Source organism: Nerophis ophidion, linkage group LG04, assembly GCF_033978795.1.
Source record: "Nerophis ophidion isolate RoL-2023_Sa linkage group LG04, RoL_Noph_v1.0, whole genome shotgun sequence".
Lineage (NCBI taxonomy): Eukaryota > Metazoa > Chordata > Actinopteri > Syngnathiformes > Syngnathidae > Nerophis > Nerophis ophidion.
In genome coordinates, this window is record NC_084614.1 from 19,113,490 (window position 1) to 19,127,295 (window position 13,806).

General features: G+C 41.2%; 1 protein-coding gene across 1 annotated transcript in view; it reads left to right on the forward strand.

Moving 5' to 3' along the window:
- Positions 1–10,366, forward strand: part of kcng2 (potassium voltage-gated channel, subfamily G, member 2) — a 60,483-nt gene extending 50,117 nt beyond the window's left edge. The window contains exon 3 of the mRNA XM_061897357.1: positions 9,415–10,366. Coding sequence (XP_061753341.1) covers positions 9,415–10,227 — 813 coding nt within the window. The 3' untranslated portion in view covers positions 10,228–10,366. The remainder of the gene's footprint in view (positions 1–9,414) is intronic.
- The last annotated feature ends 3,440 nt before the right edge of the window (positions 10,367–13,806 follow it).

The following is a 13,806-nucleotide window of genomic DNA, read 5'->3' on the forward strand; positions in this document are numbered from 1 at the left end:
AGCCTTTCGCATTAATCAGTACCCAAGAAGTAGCTCTGGGTTTTAAAAAAGGTTGGTGACCCCTGCCTTAAAGTATGATTCCCATTCAGAATCTTCCATCCTTCTATATATGGTAGTTGGAGTTGCAGACAACTTCATTCCTGCTAAATAGCGCTTTTCAGTAATGTCACAAAAGATGCAGGATTTGCTTTAACATTTAAGTGGTGAAACTTCCTATAAGATGTATTCTGAGGATCATGTCATATTTAATTTCAACTGTTTTTTAATGGTCCTCAATAGTCACGTACAAATTTGTGTGAATCGTGCAAAATGATCTAAATTTGGTCCTTATGAACCATATTAAAACATTTTTTCCCCCAGTGTCCCCAGTAAGAATGATCAGCACATTACTTCATCAATCCAGAGAATTAAAGAGGGGCTATTTTACCTAATTTTTTTACGCCTCCGCAACCTGTAGAAAGGGTGGTCCCCACGAGTGATGATCAAAAACTTGGTCCCCATTCCGAATGATAACCTGTGTGTGTGTGTGTGTGTGTGTGTGTGTGTGTGTGTGTGTGTGTGTGTGTGTGTGTGTGTGTGTGTGTGTGTGTGTGTGAAAGAAAGAGAGAGAGCTGTTAACAGTTTATATGCATCAGGATGAAAAGGAATACAGTATTAGCTAAAGAAATGCTGGTAATAAACACAATTATATATACATCACTTTATGGAATATTACTTTATTTATTATTATTTTTTCATACCCACAGCTTTGTGTGCATATTTTCCACAGACTTTGAATGCAGTATTTAACAAGAGTGAAGCGAAGATCAAACGCGTTCTTCTCGCTCTGCTTCAGGGCCGACTTTGACTTAATAACTAAACAATCTCTGGTAATTATATCCTCAAATATTTATGGACGCTGATAGGGGCCTTGGTATGAAGGAAAAAAAAGGTTGATTGCAAAGCGGAATATTAAATCGACACGTTTTTTTTGTGGTTTTGTCAGGTCTTCACTGATATTTACAGGGAAAAGGGCCACCAAGTATATATTTGAAAAGTCTGAACTGTTCATGTGAGACGCATTTTTTATCAAATGTTTTAATGTGTGCATGATGTTTCTGCTGTTTATCCCCTTTTTGCAGATACATTTCTATGCTGTTTAATTGGCATCATCAGTATTGAAATAAAGTGGGGCAAAAAAAGTATTTAGTCAGCCACCGATTGTGCAAGTTCTCCCACTTAAAATGATGACAGAGGTCTGTTATTTTCATCATAGGTACACTTCAACTGTGACAGACAGAATGTGAAAAAAAATCAGGAATTTTAAAGAATTTATTTGTAAATTATGGTGGAAAGTAAGTATTTGGTCAACTGTTCAAAGCTCTCACTGATGGAAGGAGGTTTTGGCTCAAAATCTCACCATACATGGCCCCATTCATTCTTTCCTTAACACGGATCAATCGTCCTGTCCCCTTAGCAGAAAAACAGCCCCAAAGCATGATGTTTCCACCCCCATGCTTCACAGTAGGTGTGGTGTTCTTGGGATGCAACTCAGTATTCTTCTTCCTCCAAACACGACGAGTTGAGTTTATACCAAAAAGTTCTATTTTGGTTTCATCTGACCACATGACATTCTCCCAATCATCATCCATGTATCCATTTTGGTATAAACTCAACTCGTCGTGTTTGGAGGAAGAAGAATACTGAGTTGCATCCCAAGAACACCACACCTACTGTAAAGCATGGGGGTGGAAACATCATGCTTTGGGGCTGTTTTCCTGCTAAGGGGACAGGACGATTGAGCCGTGTTAAGGAAAGAAGAAACTGGCAATTTAGAGCTTGTGAATGTGGATTCCTGGTTCAAATGCAATAAGCTCGCACTTTATGTAAATAAAACAAATGTTATTCTATTTCGTTCTAATAAAAAACGGACAAATACTAAGCACTGCCATATCAACAAAATTCCTGGGGGTCATCATTGACGAATACCTCAATTTCAAATGTCACATTAGCCATCTGTTAAACAAATTATCCAAATATGTTGTCCTGTTCTTTCACCTTCGTCATTATCTTCCTCTTTATGCTCTACTTACCCTACATAAAACACTCTTTGAACCACATCCAAACTACTGTAATATCATCTGGTGTAATCCCTTTCCTACCTACCTACCTTCACAAATTAGAATCCATGCAAAAGAAAATCATACGGGCCTTGTCGTGGTCCAAGTTTAATGCCCCCACTCGTCATCTATTTCATAAATATCATCTCTTAAGACTGACAGAGTTCAATATTCATCAAAATGCTTGTTTAACCTATCAAGTTATTTACAGGCTGAATCTTAGGCTCTGTAGTTTGTTTCCTATCTACCATCCCCAGCATGCCCACAACACTCGTAACTTAGATCTGATAACAGACTGGCTTGTACCGTTCACAGTGTCGTATGCAGGGGACCAAAGATTTGGAACCAGCTTAATGAGAGCCTCAAGATGCTGTATCCATTCTCCAACTTCAAAAAGAAACTGAAAACTTACCTATTAACCACATATCTTTAATGCCTCATGTGGGGTAGTCTACTGTTGGGTTTTGCGTGGTTGAATGAATGTATGTATGTATGTGTATGCTTGCTTTAGTACTATTATCTTGTGTTTATCAAATAGCGTTTGTTTTTTGTTGTTGTGCTTGCCACCATGTTTAATCTTTCCATGTATATATTGTCCTTTGGACCCCCCGTTAAAAGCAACTTCTAGCTTATTTGGGGGACCCTTTTCACGGTACCAACATCTTTAAATGATGATATTCACCACTAAAAAGAAAAAAAAAAAAAAAATGGGACCATGTATCGTGAGATTTTGAGCCAAAACCTCCTTCCATCAGTGAGAGCTTTGAATGGTTGACCAAATACTTATTTTCCACCATAATTTACAAATAAATTATTTAAAAATGCTACAATGTGAATTCCTGGATTTTTTTTCCACATTCTGTCTCTCACAGTTGAAGTGTACCTATGATGAAAATTACAGACTTCTGTCATCATTTTAAGTGGGAGAACTTGCACAATCGGTGGCTGACTAAATACTTTTTTGCCCCACTGTATATATCATTTGAACCTGACATGAAAGATACATGCAATTTTTTCAATTAGTCCCTCACTAATCGTTGTTAATTGGTTCCGGGTCTGACCTTGGTAATTGACTTTCAGCCAAGTAGAAAATATTCATTATAAATGGAATAATTTCATGGCTAGAGCATAAACTTTCTGAGAACCGCCCCGAGCAGGGGGTTTTTCTGCCCCAGGGATGCCCACACTTTTTCTGCAGGCGAGCTACTTTTCAATTGACCACCTTGAGGGGATCTACCTCATTTATATATATCATTTATATTTATTCATTTATGAAAGAGACATTTTTGTAAACAAGTTAAATGTGTTTAATGATAATACAAGCATGTGTAACACATATAGATGTCTTTCTTTCACGAAGACAAGAATATAAGTTGGTGTATTACCTGATTCTGATGACTTGCATTGATTGGAATCAGACAGTAATGATAACGCCCACATTTTCAAATGGAGGAGAAAAAAGTTGTCCTTTCTGTACAATACCACATGAAAGTGGTGGTTTTTTGGCATCTAATTCATCCAGCTTCCATACACTTTACAAGAAAAACATTGGCGGCAAATTCCGTAGCTTGCTTGATTGACATTCACGGCACCCGAGGGTCTTGTGAGATGACGCTGGCTGCTGCCAGTTCATTATTATGAAAAAATGACAGAGAGGAAGGCGAGAAACACTTTTTATTTCAACAGACTTTCGCGCCGTCCCTTCCGTCAAAACTCTAAAGGCCGACTGCACATTTCCTATCTTCACAATAAAAGCCCTGCTTCATGCTGCCTGCGCTAACAAAATAAGAGTCTCGGAAAGCTGGCGTCCACAAGTGATGTGCACGCCAGCTTTCTGAGGGATCGCTTGTGCACGCCAGTTTTCCGAGACTCTGTATTTTGTTAGCGCAGGCAGCATGAAGCAGGGCTTTTATTGTGAAGATAGGAAATGTGCAGTCGCCCTTTAGAGTTTTGACGGAAGGTACGGCGCGAGAGTCTGTTGAAATAAAAAGTGTTTCTCGCCTTCCTCTCGGAAATATTTTCATAATAATGATCTTGCAGCAGCCAGCGTCATCTCACAAGACCCTCGGGTGCCGTGAATGTCATTTAAGTGACGTCTTGGTGAAGATTGATGATCACTAATTTTTAGGTCTATTTCTTTTAAAAGTCTGGCTGGAGATCGACTGACACACCCCCCGCGGTCGACTGGTAGCTCGCGATCGACGTAATGGGCACCCCTGTTCTGCCCTCACTACCGTATTTTTCAGATTATAAGTCTCTCCGGAGTATAAGTCGCACCGGCCGAAAATGCATAATAATGAAGGAAAAAACATATATAAGTCGCACTGGAGTATAAGTCGCATTATGGGGGAAATTTATTTGATAAAATCCAACACCAAGAATAGACATTTGAAAGGTAATTTAAAATAAATAAAGAATAGTGAACAACAGGCTGAATAAGTATATGAGGCATAAATAACCAACTGAGAAGGTGCCTGGTATGTTAACGTAACATATTATGGTAAGAGTCATTCAAATAACTATAACATATAGAACATGCTATACGTTTACCAAACAATCTGTCATACCTAATCAATAAATGCCATGAAATCTTCTTCCTCGATGTCGCTTCTAAACAACTCTGCCAACTCCAAAGGTATGCTTCGCTTCCTCTTGTCGTTTTCTGCTGCATATTTCACTACGTCCAGCTTGTAATCTGCAGTACATGATTTCCTTTTCGGTGCCGTTTTTGTTCAGCCCTTCTCAGTTTATATAAGTTACCGCCAACGTTGAAATGATCAATTTTAACAGCTACGGCAGTAGCATGTAGCATATAGCAGTTAGCATCCCATGACCCACAATGCCCTTCCGCCATGACCCTCCCCCGCCGAATTCTTATCGGTTGACGTGGGCGAGACGATTGCTGACATTTTCTTCGTCTCTTCCGTGAATTAGATAAATAATAATAGTTAATATTTTACGGTAATGTGTTGATAATTAATTTTTACACATAAGTCGCTCCGGAGTATATGTCGCACCAATCTATGAAAAAAACTACGATTTATAATCTGAAAAATACGGTATATGTGTTGAGGTTATACGGCTAACAAACAATTAAAATACGTTCTAATAAAGTTCCAAAGCAGATGACTCCATTTAGGCTCTTTATGGTTGTTGATCTTGCTTTGTCTTTTTCCTATCTTTACTTTTGTCTTGCACTGGACTTTTATTTTGTAAAACTGAATTAATGATTGAAATAACATACCGAAATGTAATACACAATATGTAAATATTAGCTTTACACCAGGGGCGCTCACACTTTTTCTGCAGGCGAGCTACTTTTCAATTGACCAAGTCGAGGAGATCTACCTCATTCCTATTTATAATTTATATTTATTTATTTATGAAAGAGACATTTTTGTTAACAAGTTAATGGTGTTTAATGATAATACAAGCATGTTTAACACACATAGATTCCTTTCTTTCATGAAGACAAGAATATAAGTTGGCGTATTTGATTCTGATGACTTGCATTGATTGGAATCAGACAGTGGTGCTGATAACGTCCGCATTTTCAAATGGAGGAAAAAAAAAAGTCCTCCTTTCTGTCCAATACCACATGAAAGTGGTTAGATTTGACATCTCATTTGTCCAACTTGCATACTCGTTTTTAAACACTTTGTTATGAGAGTAGCATATGTGTGTGGCCCTTTAATGTCTGGCAGCAGGTGAGTGACGTCAGTGAGTGTGCGGGTGGGCAAGCAAGTGAGAAAGCGGTCGCTGAGGGCGGGGGAGAAATACATTGGCATCAAACTCCGTAGCTTGCTAGCTTGTGCACGCTAGCTTTCTGAGACTCTTATTTTGTTAGCACAGGTAGGATGAAACAGGTCTTTTATGGTGAAGACAGGAACTGTGCAGTCGGTCTTTAGAGTTTTGACAGTAGGTACGGAGTCTCTAGAAATAAAATGTGTTTCTCTGCCTCCGCCCTGTTAGTGATTTTTTTCTTAAATATGAGCTCGCAGCAGCCAGCGTCATCTCACAAGATCCTCGGGTGCCGAGAATGTCAAACAACTGACGAAAATGAAGTCTTGGTATGATTGATGATTGCTCATTTTTATGTATATTTTTTAATGCCTGGCTTGAGATCGACTGACACACCCTCCGAGATCGACCAGTCGATCGTGATCGACTGGTCGATTAAAAGATTACCGTTGGTACAAAATACGGCTGCTAGACTTTTGACAAGAACAAGAAAGTTTGATCATATTACGCCTGTACTGGCTCACCTGCACTGGCTTCCCGTGCACTTAAGATGTGACTTTAAGGTTTTACTACTTACGTATAAAATACTACACGGTCTAGCTCCAGCCTATCTTGCCGATTGTATTGTACCATATGTCCCGGCAAGAAATCTGCGTTCAAAAGACTCCGGCTTATTAGTGATTCCTAGAGCCCAAAAAAAGTCTGCGGGCTATAGAGCGTTTTCCGTTCGGGCTCCAGTACTCTGGAATGCCCTCCCGGTAACAGTTCGAGATGCCACCTGAGTAGAAGCATTTAAGTCTCACCTTAAAACTCATCTGTATACTCTAGCCTTTAAATAGACCTCCTTTTTAGACCAGTTGATCTGCCGCTTCTTTTCTTTCTCCTATGTCCCCCCCTCCCTTGTGGAGGGGGTCCGGTCCGATGACCATGGATGAACTACTGGCTGTCCAGAGTCGAGACCCAGGATGGACCGCTCGTCGGGACCCAGGATGGACCGCTCGCCTGTATCGGTTGGGGACATCTCTACGCTGCTGATCCGCCTCCGCTTGAGATGGTTTCCTGTGGACGGGACTCTGGCTGCTGTCTTGGATCCGCTTGAACTGAACTCTCGCGGCTGTGTTGGAGCCACTATGGATTGAACTTTCACAGTATCATGTTAGACCCGCTCGACATCCATTGCTTTCGGTCCCCTAGAGGGGGAGGGGTTGCCCACATCTGAGGTCCTCTCCAAGGTTTCTCATAGTCAGCATTGTCACTGGCGTCCCACTGGATGTGAATTCTCCCTGCCCACTGGGTGTGAGTTTTCCTTGCCCTTTTGTGGGTTCTTCCGAGGATGTTGTAGTCGTAATGATTTGTGCAGTCCTTTGAGACATTTGTGATTTGGGGCTATATAAATAAACATTGATTGATTGATTGATTGATTGATTGATTGATTGATTGACGTAATGGGCACCCCTGCTTTTCACTATCATCAAACAGATACTGCTGAGTGTCGATGGAGTAAATATACGACTGGCAGCCATTTGAAGTCCTCAAAACAGACATTAAACCTGCTCAAAAACCGTTCGTCAATAAACATCTTAGTATCAAATTGAACCACTTTCCACCTTAATATTGAGTTACAAAAACAAAATAAACAGTTTACTTACAGACTTATGTTTTCCAAGGCTTGTAAGAGCTAACACAACTTGTCTACTTCTCAATTGTCTCATGAACTGAACTGACATCGTCAACCCGGAATTGCCCAAACAAATGAAGTGTAGAATTTTCCCATCACCACGACGTGATTGATTGATTGATTGATACTTTTATTAGTAGATTGCACAGTTCAGTACATATTCCGTACAATTGACCACTAAATGGTAACACCCCAATAAGTTTTTCAACTTGTTTAAGTCGGGGTCAAGGTTAATCAATTCATGGTGTCAGTGAGAGTCTACAGGGATATTTATAATTTTCCAGGCCAAGGGCCACCAAAATGACAGAGAAGGGACCTTTTTCTTTTCAGGGTGTTGTTAAAATCCAATCAAATGCAAAATAAACTATAAAAATGTAAGCAAAAAGACGTAACGTAATGAGGAAAAGCTGAACATTTCTTACAAATAATAATACGTTTTGCAACCCACAATATAAACTTGACGCAGAATTTTGTTTTTGAATACATATTTTTGTTTTTAGGATTTTTGTTGTTGTTGGACCAAATAAAAAAATGACCCTCCACGCTTTTGACTATTTTTGTGTGGAAAACGTCAGGATACTCCTGTCCTACATATACAATTATGTTCAAATAAATTGCTCCTAAAATGTACCTTGTTTGTATGCAATAATACCATATTAATATAATACAGTGTAGTTGGCAGATAAGACTGCTAATCGCTAGCTGGCAACTCGCGCACTAATCGCTAAATAATCTTAAGTCATGTTTTTATTTGAAAAACATGTTCTTTATAAACTACACCAGTGGTCCCCCACCTTTTTGTATCCGCGGACCAATCGACGCTTAATAATTTTTCCCGCGGCCCGGGGGGGGGATCCGCTCAGGTCTACAGTAAGGGCCGACTAATTACCACAATTTTCTCACCGAAACCTGCCGGTTGACATGTGGTAGGGAACCATGTTCGCTTGACCGCTCTGATCCATAGTAAAGCTTCACCTTCAGGAATGTAAACAAGGAAACACCGGCATATGTTTGTGTTGCTAAAGGCAGCTGCAATACACCGCTTCCCTCCTGCAGCTTTCTTCTTTGACGTCTCCATTATTAATTGAACAAATTGCAAAAGATTCAGCCACACAGATGTCCAGAATACTGTGTAATTATGCGATTAAAGCAGCCGTGAGCGGTGCTGGAAGAACATGTCCGCTACAATCGGTGAGGTCCGCGACGTTTTCAACAGGATACTTCGCGGGAAATTTAAAATTGCAATTTAGTAAACTAAACCGGCCGTTTTGGCATGTGTTGCAATGTTAATATTTCATCATTGATATATAAACTATCACCAGACTGCGTGGTGGGTAGTAGTGGGTTTCAGTAGGCCTTTAAATGGCTTATTTTGACAATAATATTTAAACCAAAAAAAAAATAAAAGTATACTTGTGTGGCTAAAGGCAGCTGCAATACACCGCTTCCCACCTACATCTTTCTTCTTTGACGTCTCCATTATTAATTGAACAAATTGCAAAAGATTCAGCCACACAGATGTCCAGAATACTGTGTAATTATGCAATTAAAGCAGCAGTGAGCGGTGCTGGAGGAACATGTCCGCTACAATTGGTGACGTCCGCGACATTTTCAACAGGATACCTCGCGAGAAATTTAAAATTGCAATTTAGTAAACTAAAAAGGCCGTTTTGGCATGTGTTGCAATGTTAATATTTCATCATTGATATATAAACTATCAGACTGCGTGGTGGGTGGTAGTGGGTTTCAGTAGGCCTTTAAATGGCTAATTTTGACAATAATATTTAAACCCCAAGAAAAAAAAAGTATACTCTTCCACTGTCTTCTGATTGGCTGTGAGGAATCACTTGGTCAATACTGTGCGGCGTGTTTACTCACTTCTTTTTCCACCTGCAGGGCGAGTGCTCCCCGCGCTGCTTCAACATCTTCGTGCTGGAGTCGGTGTGCGTGGCCTGGTTCTCCCTGGAGTTCGCGCTGCGCTTCATCCAGACTCAGAGCAAGTGCACCTTCCTGCGCACGCCGCTCAACGTCATCGACGTGGTGGCCATCTTGCCGTACTACATCACCCTCATCGTGGACTCGCTGTCGGCGGGCGACAAGCCGGCGGGCTCGGGCAACAACTACCTGGAGAAGGTGGGGCTGGTGCTGCGTGTCCTGCGGGCCCTGAGGATCTTCTACGTGATGAGGCTGGCTCGCCACTCGCTGGGCCTGCAGACGCTGGGGCTGACGGTGAGGAGGTGCACGCGGGAGTTCGGCCTGCTGCTGCTCTTCCTCTGCGTGGCCATGGCGCTCTTCTCGCCGCTGGTGTTCCTCGCCGAGAGCGAGCTGGGCGCCAAGCAGGAGTTCACCAGTATCCCCGGGAGCTACTGGTGGGCCGTCATCTCCATGACGACGGTGGGCTACGGCGACATGGTGCCCCGGAGCATCCCCGGCCAGGTGGTGGCGCTCAGCAGCATCCTGAGCGGCATCCTCCTCATGGCCTTCCCCGTCACGTCCATCTTTCACACCTTCTCGCGCTCCTACGTGGAGCTGAAGGAGGAGCAGAACCGGGCCCTGAGGCAGAAGCCCGACTCGCAGGACAGCACCAAGTCGCAGAACAGCGACGACTCGCAGGACGTGGACAGCTACCACGCCGCCGCCGAGGCCGTTGTGGCGTCCGCGCAGCGGAGGAAGTTCATGGCCGCTCACAGAGCGCGCGTCCAGACTTAAAGACCAGCGCCGCGGAACTCGAACTGGACTCCACTGAAATATCCCCGTCTCAGCAACTTTTACCTAATCTAAAAAAAAAAAAAAGAGAGAAAAAAAAGGTCCAGTCCAGTTCCATTTTTGGGGGGAATTTTTCCCTATCATTCCCAATCCTTATGTAAGACGAGAACACATGCATTCTAAATCATAAATAAATGCTAGCAAAAGTCAGCTAACAATGGAGCCAATCTAGCCATCAGTTTATATCAGGGGTCGAAAACCTTTTTGGCTGAGAGAGCCATACAAGCCAAATATTTTAAAAAGATAAAATAATATTTTTTTTAAGACCGAATACAACTAAATGCGTGCATTTTTAAGTAAGACCAACATTTTTAGAGTATAATAAATCTCTTATTCTTTTTAATAACATTGTTATTCTGAAGCTAACCAACAATAAATAAAATACTTCTTACCATTAATGCGACTTCTTTGAACAGGTGCAGTAGATGGATTAAAATGCATTAGAATGTTTTATATATTGAACGTTATTTTTGACACTGTGATTACCAGCGGAATTATTCATTCTTTACAGTGTTAAACAATGTCAGCTAGGATTTATCTGAGAGCCAGGTGCAGTCATCAAAAGAGCCACATCTGGCTCTAGAGCCATAGGTTCCCTACCCCTGGTTTGTATACATGCTGTAAGTACAAGTTCAGTCCGATATAACGCCATCTTCAATAAAACACGGTCTTTGATTGATTGATTGAGTAAAACTTTTATTAGATAGATAGACAGATAGATAGATAGATAGATAGATAGATAGATAGATAGATAGATAGATAGATAGATAGATAGATAGATAGATAGATAGATAGATAGATAGATAGATAGATAGTACTTTATTTATTCCTTCAGGAAAATTTAAATTTTCAGCACAAATCCCATTCAAGATCAGACAAACGTTACAGGGAGACAGAACAGGATCGCTGACGGGTCTGCCGGCTTCGAGCGCCCCTTACAAAAAAGGGAATGGGAGAATGCACAGTTCAGTACATATTCCGTACAAGTGACCACTAAATGGCAACACCCGAATAAGTTTTTCAATTTGTTTAATTCGGGTTCTCCGCCGTTGTGAGGCCGTTTGGATGTACTGCCAAATTCTCTGAAACGACTTTGGAGACGGCTTATGGTAGATAAATGAACATTCAAATATATACTATCAGCATAATACATTATTAATACGTTTTTCAACTTGTTTAAGCCATAGACCCCCAATTTTTTCCCCCACCAAATTATCGACTATCGTCATTGCGTCGACCCGCTGGTGGAGAGTGTGACGGGGAAGCACGGTCCACCGGTCACGTCAAGCCACATGGCGGCTATACACAAAACATTATTGTCATCAGTGAAGTGAATTACTCCTGAGCGCGGCGACCACTGCTGCTCACTGCTCCCCTCACCTCCCAAATCAAATGCAGAGAATAATTTCACCAAACCTAGTGTGCGTGTGACAATCATTGGTACTTCAACTTTACTTTATATAGCTGTTGGAGCCTGTCTATATTATTTATTTATTTATTATTTGTTTTGACAATGAAATCCAATAATGCCAATGATGATGTTGATGATTTATTGGATGTTTTAGATGAATTATGATTGACTGATTGTTTTCAGCTGCTCCCGCTCCTCCTGGTGAGCTACCTCCTCCTATGATTAAGAAGACTGGACACCTGGGTGCCCCTTTTGTCTGTCTGTCATGTTGAAGGAGTAAAAACCATTTATTTAGCGCCAAATAAGTTATTTTGATTATGTTGAAGTCAACTACGGAGAATATTTTTTGTTTGTGAAAATAAATTATGACCACTTGGAATCTAGAAATATCTCCGCGAGTGCTTATTAAGGAATTTAGTGAGTCATAAACCTCCTCCTCAGGACTACTCTGCTATCTTTATTTTTTTCAAACTTTTTTGAACGGAAGAGTAGTTGTAGAAATAGCGCTTTTCTCTAGTGACTCAAAGCACTTTACATAGTGAAACCCAAAATCTAAGTTACATTTAAACCAGTGTGGGTGGCACTGGGAGCAGGTGGGTAAAGCGTCTTGCCCAAGGACACAACGGCAATGACTAGGATGGCAGAAGCGGGGATCGAACCTGGAACCCTCAAGTTGCTGGCACCGCCCCAGTGACGTAAAAGCAGATGCAACAAAATGTGTGTTTACTTTCAAGTTGCCGTCGCACGGGTTGTTCGGCTTTGTTAGGCTCTTTTCTTTTTTATTCTGCCTGTCTACATCAAGAATAAAACATATTATTGTATTATTTTGGGGAAAAAAAAAAAGTTCTATGTTACACGTGCTCGTAATAATCTGGATTTAATGGACCCCAACAAACGCGTTATATCCAACTCTAAAATGACTATATGGAATGTAGTAGCAGACACATCCACAATATTCACATATGTTGCTCATTTTAAAGCAGAACTAAGTAACTTTTCCACCTTCATAAAATGGTGAGGGGGTCTGTATGGCTCTCACTGGCACTAGGCAACTCTGAGGAGGGTGGCAGGAACCCTGCCACACAAAAAAACTACAAATGTGCTGTGTTTCTTTACGGCATACGTCACTACCCCCATTTTCTCATTCGTTACAAAGACGGAAGTCGATGCGAACGCCTGCGTGCCGCCAGAAAACAATAATAATAATAATAATAATAATAATAAGAATGCTTACATGTATCGTGGCTGAAGCTCCAAAACAACCCAAAGTAACAAAAAGTTTTAAACAATAAAAAGGGACGGTCAAGGATCATCGTGGTCCAGGTTTTCACTCGCTGGCGTGAGCGCAAAGACGAGGGATTTCAGACCGATGCTGCCTTGGCTCTAATCCTGCTTTACTGATAAATGACTTTCGACGCTCAAATCAAAATGATAATGCTGCGGTTAGCTATTGGAAATGTGTGTGGTAGCAATGTATATACTCTGATGATTAACTTGTATGATGTATTATTTACGTTAAGGTACTAATGATTGTCACACACACACTACGTGTGGCGAAATTATTCTCTGCATTTGACCCATCATCCTTGATCACCAGCAGCGGTGGCCGCACCCGGGAATCATTTTTGGTGATTTAACCCCCAATTCCAACCCTTGATGCTGAGTGCCAAGCAGGGAGGTATTGGGTCCCATTTTTATAGTCTTTGGTATGACTCGTTGCTGATAGTATATATTTGAATGTTCATTTACTGTATCTACCATAAGCCGTCTCTGAAGTCGTTTAAGAGAATTTTGGCAGTACATCCGATCGGCCTCACAACCGTGGAGAACGTGTAACCAATTGTTTAACGTGGACCCTGACTTAAACAAGCTGAAAAACTTATTCGGGTGTTACCATTTAGCGGTCAATTGTACGGAATATGTACTGTACTGAGCAATCTACTAATACAAGTTTCAATCAATCAATAAATAGCCACCAGCTTGATAGTTCGCTACTACTTCCTTTGGAAAAAAAACTCTCCCGTCGGTCTTTCTTTGTGTCGGTCCTACATCCGCCCCGATAGATTCTTGGTAGTAGCGTTTGTAACATAATCCAAGATCATTTCTTGATA